The sequence below is a fragment of the Condylura cristata genome, unplaced genomic scaffold, assembly GCF_000260355.1.
Source record: "Condylura cristata isolate star-nosed mole 26May11 unplaced genomic scaffold, ConCri1.0 scaffold00004, whole genome shotgun sequence".
Taxonomy (NCBI): Eukaryota; Metazoa; Chordata; class Mammalia; order Eulipotyphla; family Talpidae; genus Condylura; species Condylura cristata.
Genome location: NW_004567105.1, coordinates 10,206,325 through 10,224,197, shown reverse-complemented (window position 1 = coordinate 10,224,197; position 17,873 = coordinate 10,206,325). Strand labels below are relative to the sequence as shown.

The 17,873-nt window shown below is 46.3% G+C and overlaps 1 protein-coding gene across 1 annotated transcript in view; it reads left to right on the top strand.

Annotated features, from left to right (window-relative positions):
- The window catches only part of STAB2 (stabilin 2), a 97,058-nt gene that overhangs the window by 19,980 nt on the left and 59,205 nt on the right, over positions 1-17,873 (top strand). The window contains exons 9-21 of the mRNA XM_012735221.1: positions 257-390; positions 4,443-4,576; positions 6,181-6,263; positions 7,139-7,288; positions 8,414-8,557; positions 9,066-9,122; positions 9,616-9,741; positions 10,195-10,248; positions 10,492-10,572; positions 11,157-11,309; positions 14,055-14,117; positions 16,714-16,800; positions 17,541-17,627. Of these exons, the coding sequence (XP_012590675.1) occupies positions 257-390; positions 4,443-4,576; positions 6,181-6,263; positions 7,139-7,288; positions 8,414-8,557; positions 9,066-9,122; positions 9,616-9,741; positions 10,195-10,248; positions 10,492-10,572; positions 11,157-11,309; positions 14,055-14,117; positions 16,714-16,800; positions 17,541-17,627 (1,353 nt within the window). The remainder of the gene's footprint in view (positions 1-256; positions 391-4,442; positions 4,577-6,180; positions 6,264-7,138; positions 7,289-8,413; positions 8,558-9,065; positions 9,123-9,615; positions 9,742-10,194; positions 10,249-10,491; positions 10,573-11,156; positions 11,310-14,054; positions 14,118-16,713; positions 16,801-17,540; positions 17,628-17,873) is intronic.

Below are 17,873 nucleotides of genomic sequence, written 5' to 3'. Positions count from 1 at the left end.
CCACCTAAAAGCAGAAAATAGGAGCCAAGGGACCCCGGATTAGCAAACAAGAAAGCTAAACAAGTGAACTCCACAGTTAGGGTGATGAGTTTCCCCACATAGTTTGACAAGTTTCCCTTCATAGTTTGACAAGTTTCTAGCTTGAGCCTGTCGGACCTCCCCCAGGTTAGTGTCTAAGTCAGAATACAGACAGTGAAAGAGGACTGTCAGCCTGAGTGGCTCACCAGAACCTGTTTGCTCTCTCCCGCTCCCACAGGCTCACTGTGAGTGTAGGGAACATTACCGTGACTTTGTACCTGGAGTGGGGTGCAGCCTGACGGACGTGTGTGCATCAGATAACCCCTGCCACAAGCAGGCAAACTGTATCACCATCGCACCGGGGCAAGCCAAGTAAGTCTTTTCCATTCCCCCATCACCTTCCAGGGAAGCAAGTGGCAGCCAGTCACTGCTTGAGGGACAGGAAATCTGTCTTTTTCAGTCTTGTGTCCACCCCCACCCCACATAGCACAAGGCAAGAAGCATAGTAGATGCTGAATACATGTTTCTTTAATCAATGGCTCAATCAAGGATTGTCTCCTCTATCACGGCCACTAGAACACCCTGGAATATTGACTTGGCCCCCTAATTTGGTGTTAAGTGATTCGGAGCATGGGAGAAGGAAGCACAGCATGGGGGAAACAACTGTCCACTGTGATTAAATGGAGTCTGACCTCTGACGTACGGGCCTGTTTCCTTACTCATGAAATATCGCTCCTCGGTGGCGCAAAGCAAGACTGGGGAGAGTAAATAAACACGAGTGGCGTTTCCTGGACTCCAGGCTCCCAAAGAAGGGGCTTGCTGTGAGTAAAAATATTTGTGTGGAAATTCCCGAGGCTGAGGCAGAGGCATTGAGCATGGTGGAAAGGGGATGGTGTTGGAATTTAAGACCTGGCTTGAGTCTCCCCACTGGTCCCCAAGACCAAAAGTCTGGTCTCAGTTTCTCCAAGTATAAAATGAGCACCATGGTGTCTACTTGGCAAGGTTGTTGTGAAGGTTACATGAGAACATTCTGGAAAACTGTCGTGTAGCTGTGTTCTGACTGAATTAGTGGGTGAGCTGAAGGCAGAACCCAAGCCTTTGGACTCCGAGCTGTACAGGGCTTCTGACTTGGTGCCATTTATCAGCATCTGCAAAGGATTCGCGCTACCTTTGTGAGCTGTGAGCTCCAAACCCTATAAGACACTAACCCATGCAATTATCCCATAGTTCCTGTGCTTTACACTGGGTAAAGGGGACCCCCGGGGCATAGGGGTAATGGCATTTTAGGGTGCTTCCTACTGGCCCTCTGTTGGACAAATCAGAGTAGTCTGAAGGGCCAAGGAAACAAGCCTTCTCAGAGTCTGAGCTGCCCTTACAGACCAAACCCCAGTACTCAGAACCTTGTCATTCTCTGCCCAAAGGGCTCCAAACAACTTCTGGGTCCAGCCTCAGGCTGTGGCCCAAGGGGTGGTCATTTGCAGAGCGTGAGAATAAGCCAACCTTATCTCACCTCACTCAGAAACATGCCCTGGACTCCAGTCCTACTGAACTGCTTGCTGTTCTATAAACATGCCATTACATTCCCAACTCTCTACCCCCATATGCAGCGCCCCCCAACTCCCCCTGCCCCTCCCACCCTCCTTAAGTGTCAGGCCAGCACACAGACCTTGCATTGTCCAGCTCAACTGTCTGTATCTCCCAGTCCTTCTTGCCCGCTCAGATGTCCCTCTCCCTGGGTCCCCAGAATGCTTCCATGATAACATTTCTCATGATGATGAGCACCCAGTACAATGGTGACGAGCACAAGCACAGTCACTTGCAGGCTGTGTGATATTGAGTCACATAATTAAGCTCTCTGTGCTTAAGTTCCCTCACCTAAAGTGAGATGAGGACAGAAATGTTGTAGTAAATAACATACCATCATAAGTCTTCTAGATGAGAAACCAGAATTGGAATGGGCATTACCATATTACTTTTCTCAACCACCAATTACAATGTAAGGTCCTTGCGGATCCATTCTTAACCCCCTTTATTATAAGAATCCCTGTCACCAAGGAAAACAATGAAATGGTTAACAATTTGAAAAAACAAATGAATCAATGCAAGATGAAATGGACAAATGAAGAAAAAAGAAGGAAGAAGCTGCAGTTAAGACTTGGGGGCACCCTGTATTTCAGCCAAGTCTTATCCAGCATTCTGTGTAATGAAAGTCACCCCTTAACTTAAAAAATGCAAATGGCCAATGGTATATTTTAAAGCCTTAAGCCAGCAGGAAACCTCAACCAGTTTATAGAGGCAAGATTGGGAATGTGTCACACACAACTGAGAATGTTTAAATCAGGAAAAAAAAAATGTTCTCATGAACTCTCAGAGTTTGGACAAAGGCTCTAAACAAAGAGGAAAAGTATTTATGTCTCATACATTCCACTTAGCACTTTGGCCATTTCAGTGCTTCCCCAGTAACCCTTAGACAGACAAATCAGTTTACACAACACATATCATTGGCCTCATAATAACTTAGGGAACTTTAAGAAAGAAGCACACTCTGTGGTTTGTAGAAGTTACTGGACTTGCATTAAAAAGGTGTCTTCAAATGAAATTCATGGAATTTAGAGCAGGGTTCACTTCAACACTATCTTTTCACTCTAGGACTTACCAACTTCCCCCCTTCGTATCGTCAAATCCATTGTCCTGTAGCACAGTATTTGCAGAACTTGATGTTTGAGTAGGAAACTGGTATTTGTACTGAATAGCTGCTGTTTCATCTACCTTAGTGATTCATTATAACAAATTTTCTGAACCTCACTAATATTCGAGTTCAGATAACTATTTTGTTGTTGCTTTGGGAACATTGGTTTATAACATTGCATTAGGTAACTGCTGTGGGGCCTCTCCTAGGCATTTTAAGGTATTTAGCAGCATGTAAACACCCCTACAGGAACCCCCTTTGGGGTCTTGTACCCAGGCTAAGAACTTACACTCTCATGTAGATGAAAGAAGCCCTGAGAGTTTTAAGCACAGAGGCAAGATCCCCTTTTGGAAGGACCTCTTCAGGGGGCTGTGTGAAGGATTGTCTTCAGAGGAAGAAAACTAAGGGTAGAAAGACTATTCAGAGTCTTTCCAGCAAGCCAGGCAAGAAGCAGTAGGCCCTGAAACATTTGTTTAGAAACTGGTTGAAATCTATGTCGATTTGCCATGAAACCATATAGAGAAATGCACCTGGATTCTTGAGTGCAGAATTGGTCTTAGAACTTCCCTCCTAAACGAGTCAGTCCCTGATGTGGTATGACACGGCTCTCTGCAGCTCTCCTCTCAGAAATGTCCTTCTCTTGTTTGGGTCCTCACTTATCTCCAGGATCCTGGTGACTGTCACCTGCTCAAGCACCCAGCCAGTTTGATTCAGCTTTCACCTCTTTGCAATAGTGTCCTAGAGCCAGACTGGCTGAGTCATAAAAGCTGATAGTTGATTTTTCATCTGGTTACTGCCGCATTGGTAGCTTGCTATTGCCACGGTGGGAATGAACATGAAACATGGAAATTGGCAAATGCCGTAGATCAGGCCTCCCTCCCACCCCACATACAGAGCTGGCTGTTGAACACCTACCAGCACACCACTGCTTATGCAGCTTAAACAGCATTCTTAACCCTCTCCTTTAAAGCTAAACTACTGCATAAAATTTGTGACTTCAGTGTTTGTTTTAATTTAATTACTACATATGGTAATTACATAGTAGTATTATGTCTACTCAGCCCTCTGCCACAGCCTGGCGCTACCATTGTGAATAAATACAGGTGGAGCACTTCTTCTCACTCCTCTCAAACTAGATAGAAAGCAGAAATTAATCAAAATGCCATTCAGGTGAAGATAAGACTAAAGCTGGGATTGGTGCTACAGAGAATGGCAAGCTGGAACCAGGAACCTATACTAAGAAGTTCTGATCTACAATGAGAGAAGAGGGTCTCCCTTAAGAAGAGACTCCCAGATCTCTACTGGGGCAGGAAGAGGAGAGGAAGAGTCTTCTAAGCAGATCAGTAGCTCTGAATCTTTCCTTGAGGTTGCTTTCCACAGCTTATTGTGATTCAATGGCAAGGAATCTTAGACTCCACATTCACAGTAAGCTCTCCAAGTGATACCAATGCATATGGCCTCTTGAGCACACTTTGGAAAATATTGAGAAGCACACGAAGCTATCTAGCGCTGATAGGAACCCATGATTTTTTAAATATCCCTTTCCTTGGAGCCTGCTGCTTGTTGGGGGCTGAGAGTGCTCCCTGGAGCTGGTGTCTCGCCTCACCTCACTGTCCCTGTTTGAATCTGGCCACCATTTCCTCCAACAGCACAATATTTCATTCCCGATGTTAGACTGTGTGATGTCACCACTCCATGGCTCTAAGTCCTAGAATGTATCTTTACCTCTCTGTAGATGCACCTGCTGGAAAGGCTATGTGGGTGATGGCTCAACGTGCTATGGAAATATCATGGAGCGACTCAGAGAACTAAACACTGAACCCAGAGGAAAATGGCAAGGAAGGCTGACCTCTTTCATCTCGCTCCTGGGTACGCAGCTCTGGGTACAGATTTCCCCATCAAGAGCAACCCTCTTATGGGCAAGGGTATCCGAAGACACAGTCATTCAGAAAGAGCTGGGCAGAATGGACAAGGCTGTCCACTGGGGCCAGCCCTTCTGAGGGAGGATCATTTCTGAGAAGACAGGCAAGGGGACAAACAGGAGTTATTAGCCAAGAGATCCAGCAAGCGTGAGGCCAGGGTCTTGGGGTCACCATAGACTAACAGATCTGCAACAACAGTGAGACAGACAGCTACCGATGGGAGAGTGAAAACCATCCCTCTTTCCCTTGACCTTATGGGGTTCTCCAGGTTTGAACCAAAGTTGGCAGGTTGTACTAGGAATAAAGGGTAAGACCCAGATACAGGATCTGTGGTCCTCAACAGAATTTGGAGAACAGTCTTGGTTATGTGTGACATCTCACACATTGCTGGGCCTTACCATCACTGGCTCCCCAACTTCTAATTGCCTCTAGTGGCACATTCCTTCTCACCGCCCAGGTCATGGTGATAACAAAACACCTTCAGCATGTCCAAAGGCCCTTTAGAAGACATTACCCCACTGAGAATGAAATATTCACTCCATTCATTGAATGAAATAGTATAGCCAATTACAGGTCTGCACAAAGCTCTTGATGAAACACGAATTTCATCAATCAATAGAAAATGAAACACAAACTTAACCAATTAGCAAAAGCCTTAAAATATCAGTCTAGGACATATCATATCAGTCACCAACAATTATTTCCCAAAAAGAGCACAGGTAGAGATGTAAGTGGTCTACCATGGTGTATTCTGGTGTGAATCTTAACTCACATCCTGCATGCATGTCCTTCTCTTTCAGACATTTACAGGGGCCAGGCATGAATGGCTGACTTGGGCTTCCTTGCATCTCCCTCCAAGAACACTTACAATAACAAATGAAAGTAGATGGGGTGACAGAGTGTTCTTTGCGTCAGAGGTTCAGATTGAAAGTCTCTGACGTTTCCCTGGACAAACTCCTGTCAGCACCTCACCTGCCCCAGTTATGAAGTGCTAGTACAATAGCTTCCTGTGTGAAAGCACAGGAAATCCCGCTGCTCTCCCAGCTTCCCCAGGGGAGTGAAAACAGCATCAGCTCTATAATTTGCAGGGCCCTGTGCAGAATGAAAAAGTAGTTTCCTATGCCTATAAATTAACCATTGCGAGAGGGCAGCAGCAGAGCTTTACCCTAAGCGTGCGGCTCCCCTGTGGTGGCCTGGGAGGGAGCAAGAGCTGTGGCTTTCAGGCTCATTGCAAAATGAGTTGGAAAGTTAGCACAGAATTAGGGACCTGATGGAACCATCTGAGGGGGCTCTCACCCCAGGGCATCCTTGAAGCCACGGCTGCAGCTGCAGGGAAAATCACAAAGTCGAATCTTTTGAGGTCAAGACATCATGATCCCTTCATTTCATAAAGAAACTCCAGATTACTGAGGGTCTGTCTATGCCAGTCAGAACAGGGACGCTCTTGACTCAATGGTCTACCACAAGGGCCATGGCCTGACCCTGCTCCTCATGCGTCCTTGACTCATTGGCTGTTTTTTTTTTTTTCCTTTGTGTGTTTCACTTCCTAAGACAAAGTCTATGCCTGGCCACTGAGTAACCTGGGACCATTCACCCTGCTGTTGCCAACAGAAAAGGGACCGAAAGGATTCAGTGTGAGTATTTAATATAATTCTATACTGGCCAGACTTACTATAAAAAAGCCTAGGCAGGCACTGTTTCTTTTATGTAAAGTGGGAAATTCCCATTAAAATTAAACCTTCTGCAACACTACATACAGTAGCCAACACAGAAACAGCCTAAATGTCCTTTAGTAGTTGATCAGGTCTAGGGGCTGTGTTGGTCCATCCCTGGAATACTACTCAGTCAATAAAAATGAAATGCCACAATTTACAGCACCATGGTGAGAGCTTGAGGGCATGGTGTGTGGTAAAGCAAGTCAACACTGGCAAAGACAATCACTGAACACTTACATACTGGACAATTTAACAAGGTATAATACAAAAACACTGGACATTAATAAATGCCACGGAGTATCTGAGGCTAAGAGGGAGCAGGGAGGGAGAAAGAGACAAGGTGATATCAGAGGTGATAGTAGGAAAATGACCAATGAGGGGTGGGAGGTGACAGCGCTAAATAAATCATAACAATAAAATCAACAAAGCAATAACTTCATGTTTTATTCCCATGTGCTTCTTGTGTTCAAGACGATGCCTCCCCGTTGGCCATCCTCCTCCTCACACTCTTCCTCCCTCACTGCTCCTCCCAACCTAGGGCTGTGCTCCCACAACTGTGTCTCTGTGTTACAGCTCCCCCCTTCTTGATTGTAGAGTATCCTGGGCACAGCCTCCCTGTCTCCACACCCCCCGCTCCCTTAAGCTGTGCTAGACCAATATCTGTAGGTGAAAGACCCCACACCCCGTGCACTGGCATTGGTGGCTTTCAGCTGAGTGTCAGTGCACAAACTGCAAACATTAGCTTCTCCTTCAAACAACAGTGGAGACTGCAGGAACTGGCTCTCTTTCCTCAGGACAAAGAGCTTTTGATGGATCCCAAGGCTGCTAAGTACTTTGTAAAACTCCACATAATCGCTGGGCAGATGAACACTGAGCTGATGAATAACACAGACACATTCTATACCTTGACGGGAAAGTCAGGAGAAATCTTCAATGGTGATAAGGTAAGAGATTCTATTTTTTCCCTCCCAGAAGGAGCTATCCACTGAATATGCACAGCAGTCTCTCTCTGCATGTTTGCAACTGTGGAAGTTTCCCTCCTTATTCTTGCTTATCGAAGCACTCCCCTCTATAGGAAGAACCTGAGGACAACACTAGAAAGGGTCAGTAGGAGGGGGTTGGGCTGTCACAGAAAGAGGGTTGTAAGATATCTGATTTTGTACTGGCCTGAATTAGTTTGTAAGGCAACCAGCATTCAGTTGCCAGCAGGAAGGAGAAACTCTGCTATAAACCTGTTTCCGGGAAGCATAGGTACAAAGCCAGGCCAGCATTCCTCCGACAAAAGGAAATGGGTGATGTTTGTTTTAGATTGCTGGAGTTTATCCATCCTCTCCATCTCTCCTAAAGCCATTAATTCTGTTTTGTTTTTTAAATAAAACTGCTCCTTCCCTTTCACAAATAACTCTTTTTATGATTTTACTGTGCTAGAGGACAAGTGATAAATCAGCAGAATATGCATGTGTGGGTTTTGATCTATATTGTTGTAATTCACCGAACACCACTAGTTGATAAGTTATTGAATACGTGAATGTACTGGGGTATACCTACATTTGCATTATATGAGACTTGGATTTATGGATGGATGGTTAGATAGAGAGATAGACAGATAAATAGACAGCTAAAGATGCAACTTCATTTCTCACAAGAACATGCACTTACATTTAATAAATATTTACTAAGCCGTAACTTATAGTAACCACACGGGAGGAAGAAGGAACTAGCCTCAGTCATTCATTCAACAAATTGTGCCTTACTGCAGCCTTTTCTGTGCAAGACAATAAAAGAGGTGGTAGTTTTAAATTAAATTGAGTAATACTGCCCCTTTAGATCTTGCAAATTTGGGGGAGACTTATAATGCCATGTTCATATTCAGTAACCAATGATTGGTGGTAACCAATGATTGACCCCACTTGACCTTAATGTGAAGCCAGCCCAGCAAAGGCCCTCATCCCCATTTTAAGAAGGATCACACAGCCAGTTAGTGGCAGAACTTAAGGACTCAGGACCCCTAACCCAGCACTCACTCCTTCAAGGTCACTACAATGACTACTTTTTCCTTGGTGACTTAGGACAATCAACTGAAGCTTAAACTCTACGGAGGCAAAAAGAAGGTAAAAATTATCCAGGGGGACATAGTTGCTTCCAACGGACTTGTGCACATGCTCGACAGAGCCCTGGACAAGATGGCACCTACATTTGAGAGCAACACTGAGGTAAGACACTGCAGGTGAAAGTGATGTCCACCCAAACCCCTCTTCCTTTGTCCCTGGAGAGTCACATCTGGAAGGAGCACGCCAGCACTTGGTGTTTGTCCATCTGTTTCAATATGAGGACGATAAGGTCATTTGTGTTCACAACAGAATTCTGAGAAGTGGGTACAGGAGAGATCTTGATTCTATCCTGTCTCATGGGTACACCTGACAACTCAGTCCAGAGACCAGTTGTCATGAACATTTATCCCTTCAGTTGTATGGAACAGGGTAGTCCTCACTGTGATGAGATTTATTCCTCCTCATGTAACCAAAGGCTGTTTCAGAACATGCAAGTATCAACCACTGATTCAATAACAACAAAACCTTTGCAAATGCATTGTATTGTCCAGGTCCTTTTATGTCTATCTGTACTTACACATAAATCCTGCCATCTGCCTTTTAACATTATGCTGTCAACTTCCTAACCCACCTTATTTTTAAAATATTTAAACAAAATATCTCTTTTTAGCAAACCATAATGACAATGCTGCAACCGAGATATAGCAGATTCAGATCTTTGCTAGAGGTAGGTTTTCTTTCCATGGATTTCTTCTTTAAAAAGTGTTTTTGTTCATTCCTTTGTAAAAATTAACAGAGGCATTGAATATACAGTTGACCTCTGAACAATGTAGGGGCTAAAAGAACCAAGTCCCATGCAGTCAAAATCCCCCCAGAACATCCCCATTAATAGCTGCTGTTAATAGCTAATGGGTAATAACTAGCACATATTTTGTGTGCAGTATATATTATCTACTGCATTCTTACAATAAGGTACACTAAAGAAAATGTTAGTAGAGAGCTTATAGGTGGGTCATCATAATGCCTTTCATTCTTGTAGTGTTCATGTTGAATAGGCTGAGGGGGAAGAAGAAAAGGTGTTGAAGAAAACTCACAGATCTGTGGGGCCTGGGACTTCAAACCCATGTGGTTCAAATGTCAACTGTACTTGCTGAGGAATTACTTTCAATTACTTTATCTGAGCTAGGCTGCAGATATAAAATTTCTCTTCTCAAATGCAGAAGACCAATGTGGGTCCTGCCTTGGAGGAAGCTGAGGTTGGAGGACCGTACACCATTTTTGTCCCAAGTAATGACGCATTGAACTCCATGAAAGACGGGGCTCTCGACTACCTCCTTTCTCCTGAGGTATTGTATCCTCATTCCTCCACTGGCACTTGATGGCATCACCACCTCAGGCTGCACACTTGCAGGCTTTTCCTAAACTAATGCTGAAGCTGTGAATGGGAGCTTGCACACTTTCTGAGGCTTATATCCTCAGTTAGCTTTGTGACCTTGGAAGTGTCTTTAAGACTCAGTGTTTTCACTCATAAAATGGGTCAGTAGTATCCCCACCTCAGGGGATTGTTGGGAGGATGAAATGAGATGTGTAATTCATGTTTGTAGGATAACCCCTCCTCACAAAGTAGGAATTTGGTGAATGTTTGCAGGTTGGAGGTAGGATTTTTGTCACCTGGAGTTCCCGAAAGATGATGAGTCATCTGTTTTTCTTAACTAAATACCCAAGGTCATTTGAGGGGGCTTTCACGGAGGAGGAGAGTTGTTTTCTTCATTGATGAAAGTTTTTGGACTCCTTTGCAGGGATCTCGGAAGCTTCTGGAACTCGTCAGATACCACATTGTCCCATTTACCCAGGTTGGTGCCACATTTCTTGATATGCTTTTTATCTTGCTATCAGGTATCTGACCTAATCTTAAATTCCAGTATTTTAGTGATAGAAGATAGGACAGTTGTTCCTTATCTGTAGCTCTGAACATACCCTTAGCCACAAAACACAAGCCCATTATCAAATAAACATTTTCCAGCCAGGACGTTAGGGAAGTGGGATTCTGTTTGCTGCTCTAAATATCTGTGTCTGTTGTCTTCTTCTTGTTGTAGCTTGATGTGGGCACACTCATTTCCACCCCTCACGTCAGGAGCATCGCCAACCAGATCATACAGTTCAACATAACGAACAACGTAGGTGCCATTATTTACAGGCGCTTCTGCTCTGTATGTGGTTTTACACGGGGTTACCCTACTTTCCCCTAACTTAGAAGCTTAAAATCTTCATGATTGATTTCACTTATTTATTATTTCATCATCAAATATCTGCTGAGCAACTACAAGTGTGAAAGTATGAACTAGATGTCAAGGATCAAGCTTGTTCACTGATATGGCCCCAACATTAAGTCAGAGTTAATACAAAGTGAATTTGAATAAATGGTCCCCGTTTCATCTCAGAGGGGCCCAACAGTTTGCCCAAGGTCTCCTAGCAGATATATTGTAGGTGTGGAAAAGTTGTATTTCCTCCTGGGTCCAGTACCTACAAAGACCATCTCTGCAAAGCCATCCTTGCCTGGTGTCAGTCAAGAATTCACCTGACAGACTCATCTTTTCCTGTCAGCCACACCACTTCTAATAATGGTCTTCCACCTAGTGAAAAGTTTATCCTTTACTCAGGGCAAAGCTGGAACTTCTTTAAAGAGATAACCACCATCTAGATCTGCCTGAGAGACAGCTGCTACCGTGGCAGAAAAATGAGAGATGTTGCTTCTTTCCAGGGGCAGATACTGGCAAATGATGTGACAATGGAAGAAATTGAGGTTGCTGCCAAAAATGGCCGAATTTACACACTGACTGGAGTGCTCATTCCTCCCTCCATCGTGCCAATTCTGCCCCACCGATGTGATGAGACCAAGAGAGAAATGAAACTGGTAAGGAAATTAGGAAAAGAAATAAGCGTCTCCAAACATCCCCTGAAAACAGACCACATTCCTTCCTCCCGGGATTCTGAGGAAACTGACAGAGAATGTCACACAGGCCCCTCACCCCAAAGGGGCTCATGTGTTCAGGAAGAGACAAGCAGACCCGAGGTTTGTCTCATAAAATGTGAACCAAGTGTTCTGGGGAGGAAGTGGGGAGGGAAATGTCCACAAGACAGAGGTGTGTGGTTGTATTCGTCTCCTGGAGATGCTGTAACAAGTGACCATAACTGGGTGACTTAAAGCCCCAGAAATGTATTCTCTCAGATTTCTGGAGACTGCACATTTGAAATCAGGGTTTTAGTGCTAACAACACCATACCCCTGCTCAACCTGCAGGAGAAAGGGGGCCCTTTGCTTCTTCTTAGCATCTGTACCTGCAGAAATCCTTGGCGTTGCTTGGCCTTTAGGTGCCCACCCCAGGCTCCGGCCCTGCGTGACCTCGTCCCTGCATGTGACACTGTGTCCCTCTACTTCTTGCAGGGACACAGGTGTGAGATTCAGAGCCTGTTCAAGTCCAGTCACATTCAAAGACTGATGTTCAGATAAATCACATTCTGAGTTTCTGGAGAACGTGAATTGGGGGGCAGGGACACCGTTCAAGGATTCATCTCCTACACCTCCCTTTCCCTGTCCACCCCTGGGGCCACCTGCTCCAGGCCCAGAGCTATGCTCTCTCTGAAAAGTGCTTACAAGTACAAGCTCTGATCCAGCTCAGCAACCATCTTTCTGCACTTTTATCAAACACCAAACTTTCATTTGTCTATGAGCGTGTGTCCCCTCTAGTGCCTCTTTCTGTTTCCATAGCAACACTTTTGGCTCAGCCAGTTTTATTCAGAGGACCCCAAATTTCACCACTTCTGTACATTGATCTTTTTGGTTCCCCATAGAAACCGTCACCCCTAAATTACCGCAGTAATAGCACTGGGTCTTTCTTTTCAGGACACCTCAAAGTGACTTTAATGAATGTTCTCACAATATCCTTGGGGCTACATACTGAACAAGGAATAATGGGCTGAGTTTATAGATTTTTATTTTATTAATCCCGCTTCTGACATGAAGTCTGGAAACAGCTAATTGAGTCCCCAGCGCAGAATGGTGACTGATTCTTTTGATTCTGGATTTCTCAGTTGATGTGCTGGCTCTGAGCTCTTGTAGGCTCTGTTGATGGTGCTAGCCCTCCCTGCCCCTCTTAAACTATCTGGGGGCTTTGATGCAACCCTGAGTGCCCCTTTTGAAGAACAGCAGAAACTTAGTTCCCCAGCCACAGGCAGTGGTTTAAAGTCGGTTCATTCTTTGAAAAAATTATTTGCAGGTGCATCATCTGACTTACACTCCAGGGTGAAGGTCAAGATGGGAGAGATGAGCAGAATCTCAGCTCTTATCCCAAAGATAAAAGTATTAGGAATATAGTGCCTCTGCAGAAGATGTGGCTCCAACACCTTCTCGGTCCCCCATCCCAGGAAGGGCGGGGCAGGGAGCACAGTCCCACAAGCCTGTCTTGCTACAGCGTTATTCTGTTCCAGGCCGTTCAAAAGTTGGTTCTCTCTCTCCCCCAAAGAGCAGAATCAAAATGTGTGTTTGAGCTACAACTCAGAGAAGTTTGGCTAGATCAGGAAAAGCTCCCCCATAGCGGTGATAGAATGGAGTCTTTTTTTACTGCTTCCTCTAGGTCTAAAGTTCTATCTGTCTGCTCTGTTTGGTTTACGGTGGTTTCTACTAGGTCTAGTAAAAGCACAGATGTATTTTCTGGAAAGTATATTTAGGGTTAGCAAGTATTAGGAGTGGCTGATACCTTCTAGAAGTTTCTGCTTTCACCATATTGCACCTACAGCCACCTTTGACCATGTATGCTTTATAATGTAATGTAAACAACATTCTGTTGGGGCCCCTGGTGGAAACAGAATTTACCCTGCTGGTTCAAGTGGAGCCATCTTTATGGAGGAACTTCTATAGATGGGTGGGTAGGAAGCAACCAAGTTATGCTGCCTCCTCGAGGGGAAACAATGGCAGGAACACATCCCCACCAGAGAGCTGGAGGAGGGCTGGAACTGCCTGACCTCATGAAGGTGGAAAGAGTGTTAAGTGATGCTGGCTGGGAGTTGTAAGGAAGGCTGCCCGTGCAGAGGGGGAACAGGAGATAACTACGCTGACCTTGCCTTCCTCCTTCTTCCCAGTATTCCACTGGCACCAAATGGAAGCAGCCAAGGCAGCCCCATACCATCCCCGGGGTCTGTCTGCTGGACCACAGAGTGCAGTGCAGGTCAGAGGAAGGATCTCCAGAGAGGCAGAGGCGTGTGCCGCTTTCCTGCCCTCCTGACTTCAGAACTCGCAGAGGACACCCGGAACTGGCAGAGTCATGTCCCTGTTAAGCCAGTGGGAGGAGAGTCCGTTAAGTGTGTGGCCAGTAGTGACACTCATCCCCGGCACCAGGGGACAGGTGCCTCTCTGCATGGCAGAAAGTTGTTCAGAAGCCTCAAGCCTGTGGATAATCTAACCCTACAAGAGGAACAGGAAGAGCTGCTCTGAGCAGGCTTAGTTCCTCCTCCAAACCCTCCTGCATGGACCTCACTGCTCTCTGGGGGAGCCAGTCGAGAGAGGGCATTACTGTTACCCCAGAGGAACCCCACATAAGGCGGCAAGTGAGGCCAGGTAGGGAGGGCCCCGCGCCCACCCTGACGCGCTGTCTTCCCTCCAGGGCACATGTGTGAGCTGCTCCGTGGTGTACTGGAGCAGATGCCCCGCAGACTCCGAGCCCACGGTAAGTGTGACAGCCTCGTCACCTGGGAAGATACATGTCACTTGGGCAGGCCTCCTGGCGTGGCTTCTGATCCTCTCTACCTTCCTTCTTAAAAGATCTAGTAGTCACTGGGGTGATATAAGCCCTCAGCCTGTTCTATAGGGAGCAGTAGAAAAAGAACCCACAGATCTGTGTTTGAATCCTTGCACTTTAACCCCAAGCAAGTCACTTTACCTTCTTTATCTAATTGTCTTCATCTACTAGGAGCAATATTAGTATTGATATTGATATTATTCATAACAGGATTGGCACAGCCAAGAAGCCAAATCAAGCAGCCACTCAGTGAATGCTGCGTCTCTGCTTCTTTCTCTTAAATAAAATCCAGTGATTGTGTTGGGGAGGCAAAACCTTACATCCCCCCGCTTAAGTTCTCAGCTGAGCCCGAACATTAAATTGTCACAAGACAGATTAGCAGGAGAAAAGTACTCACAGAGATTCTAACACATCTCTGGGGATTTCTGAATGAAAATGAAACCCAAAAAAGTAGCAAAACCCAGATGCTTCTCTGAGAGCTTAGAGAGAGACAGCTGTGGCGAGAGACGACTGTGGAGAGAGACTACAGAGGCGGGAGGCTAAGGGGAGAGCAGAGACTGTTAACAGGGTCTATCAGTGCACCGCTTGCTTGGCTCCAACTCCTTGTCCCTGGAGGATGTTTCTTTCCTCCAGGTACATGACGGATTTCGCTTCTGTTTTCAGAAAGAGAAAGGGAAATCAAAGTGTCCCTTTCTTATCTGCTGTTTTTCAAGTACCTTTAGCTCAAAATAATCCTTCTTCTGCCGAAGGACAGACTCAGAGATGACATATTTGGACAGTTCATTTGTACTAGCTCTTCCCAAACGTTATTCTCAAGAGGAGAATGAGAAATACAAGGAAATGATACCAGGTCCATCAAGATCTTCCCAAGCATATTTGAATTCCACACACATCTACTGAGGATCACAGAGCTAATTCTGGGGACAGAAAGCTGAATAAGATAGTTTTGCTTTTGTCTAGAGAAGTTCTAATCTAAAAGGGAAAACAGAGTTACCCAGCAACGCACAGTTTCACGTCAAAGACAAAGTGTTCTGAACTGAAATTGAGGGTAACAATGTCTGCCTCTAAGTTCGTCCAAAGAAAGAGCTTCCCACTCAGAAGTTCTATTGACCACTACATCTGTCACTACAGAAGGTGATGAGCTCTTTCATGCAATCCCACAGTAAAGTGTTTCGGAAATAAGAACATAAAAATTAAATGGGCACAGGGGTATTTTGAGTAACCATCACCCCAAGTCTTTCTGGGTGATGCTGTTGCTGTTACCCAGGGGATATGAGAAGGCAGGGAAGCAAGGAATCTGCTGTACCAGGTGATCATGACCATTGCTGTATGCCAGGCATTGTTCTAAAAACGTGCCCGACCATGGGGGCAGTGTAATATCATTGGGGCATAATCAGGAGCCAAGAACCACAAGGTCACTCGGCTGAGACATGGCAGGACCACTGCTTCAGTCAAGGGAAAGAGGAGGAAGAGTGGAAAGGAAAAGAAAGGAGACACATGAGGAGAAGCCAGGAGTCCCAATGTGCCCTGCCCAGACTCCCACAAGCGACACGTGGTAAATTATCCTGACGTCCAGCAAGAGGGTTGGATGTCCCTTCTTCAATGACCTTAAATTCCTTCATGTAGCTAAAATTCTAGAATGTTATCACCTGTGAAGTTCTTGTTTCTCTCTCCTGGAGAAGAGCCTAAGATGAAGGGAGGAGGGAGGCATCCTTTCCATAAAATTTGAGCCAGGAACCAAAGACTGATGACAAAATTTGAGATTACTGTTATTGACCCATTTTACAGATGAGACTCCTTGACTTGCCTGGGCTAGACTAAGCTCAGCATGTGGGAAGACCTGTCCTCTGGCCCAGCCACTTACTAGCGGTGTTCCTTTAAAAAGTATTTTATCCACCTGGGCCTCAGTTTCCCCATCTTTCAAAAAATTGAAGAAAATCCACATGGCACTGAATGCTAGTGAGTTCCTGTGTGCAGGGTGGCTGACTCTAGTAAGTTCTCAACAAATGATAGTTCTACATAATTACAGTGGGTGTCAGGAGAGAGAGAATGAAAGGATGCTTTAAATCTGCTCTCCAAGCCCCAAATGCTAAGAGGAAAACAGACAATTTCTATTTCGCTGGGTGGATCTTTCTATGCATTAGACTCTGCGCTGGCTCCAACATTTCTCTACAGGAGGAGCTTAGGGCAGATGACAGACTGGAAGGGAAGGCTTGTCACTTGCAGGAAGAAGTAAGCGCTCCCTGATGGAGCAGAAGTGTCCATTCTGGTAGGAGAGGGGCACGCAGATGTCGGCGCCTTGTGTGGGCAGTCCTGCCCACCCCCTACCCATGAGGAAACACAGACCTAAAGAGAGTGTCTGGGTCCTGCCTGGGATGCAGGGGCGGGTCCAGTGCTCCCGCTCCAGGGCTCACTTCTGACATGATGGTGAAATGGAGCGGAATGCCTAGCATAGACAGAAGCCACGCAGAGCCCAGGGACCTCGAAATGCAGACCACCATGCTTCTAAATGTCTTTCTTTCAGACGCTCTTCAGACACAGGTGTGTCTACACTGGCAAGATACGGAATCTGAAAAGCGGCTGTGCCAGATACTGCAATGCCACCGTGAAGGTGAGCGTGGCCACCAGCGGGTGGGGGTGGGGCCGCCGAGACCCCACACAAGGCAGCAGGGCCGGCAGCTCCCCGTTGCCTGTGGACCTGCGCGACATCTTCCTGCCAGGGACTCCAAGGGTAGATTCTCTCCACAGCAGCCAGGTCGCCCCACATCCTTCCCGCTTCCCTGCGGGGCCAGCGCCTGCCAGAGTCTGACCAGCCCCTCACCGTCCTTCCCACCACACCGAGCACCTGCTGTCCCTCCCCGGATGCTCTTTCCGATTTTCTCGAGACTCGGTCTTCTTCCGAGTCTCCATTGAACTGTCCCCTCCTGCAGCTCTGTTCACTTTGCCCTTCCTCCCCCGCTCCGGCCCTTTTATGTCATACCTTGTTCTCCCCGCATTTACCTTTCTCTCACATCCTCTTCTCTCTTTTTTTTAATTTTCAAATTCCGTGCTTCTCTCCCCGTGATGGAAGGGTCAGGAGCCTTTCGTCATCTGTGTCGGTCCGGGTGCCGGAGCCAGGCCGGCCCCTCAGGGCTGGCCCGCAGTAGGTGCACTGTGAGCAGATAGCCAAGCATAGCCCGCGGTCACCTGCAGAAGTGGTGGAGCTCACTGGGAGGAGGCTGATGCTGGTGATTATAAACGTGGACGTGAGCACGCACGTGGACGTGAGCACGCACGTGGACGTAAGCGTGAGCACGCACGTGGACGTGAGCCGGAAGGGGCGCTCTCCTTAGTTGCCACTTTGTTTCTCAGATACCAAAGTGCTGCAGAGGTTTCTATGGACCCGACTGCGTCCAGTGTCCGGGAGGCTTCTTGAATCCGTGCTCAGGAAACGGACAGGTGACAAGCGTTTTGGTGTCCGCATTTTCACAAAGGCTTAAGCTGAAAATCATTTTTAGAACTACTAAACTAAGAAAAGATGCAGAGCCAGCCACTCCTCCCAGTAAAAATAAAACGCATCAGTTGCAAGAAGGACAGAAGGATCCACAGTAGACTTGGCTGAGGCACGGGGGGTTTGAGGGGGTAAGAAGGAGGCTCAGTGGTGTTATATCTGGTCTACCTGACTTGGGCCACTCAGCAACTTTC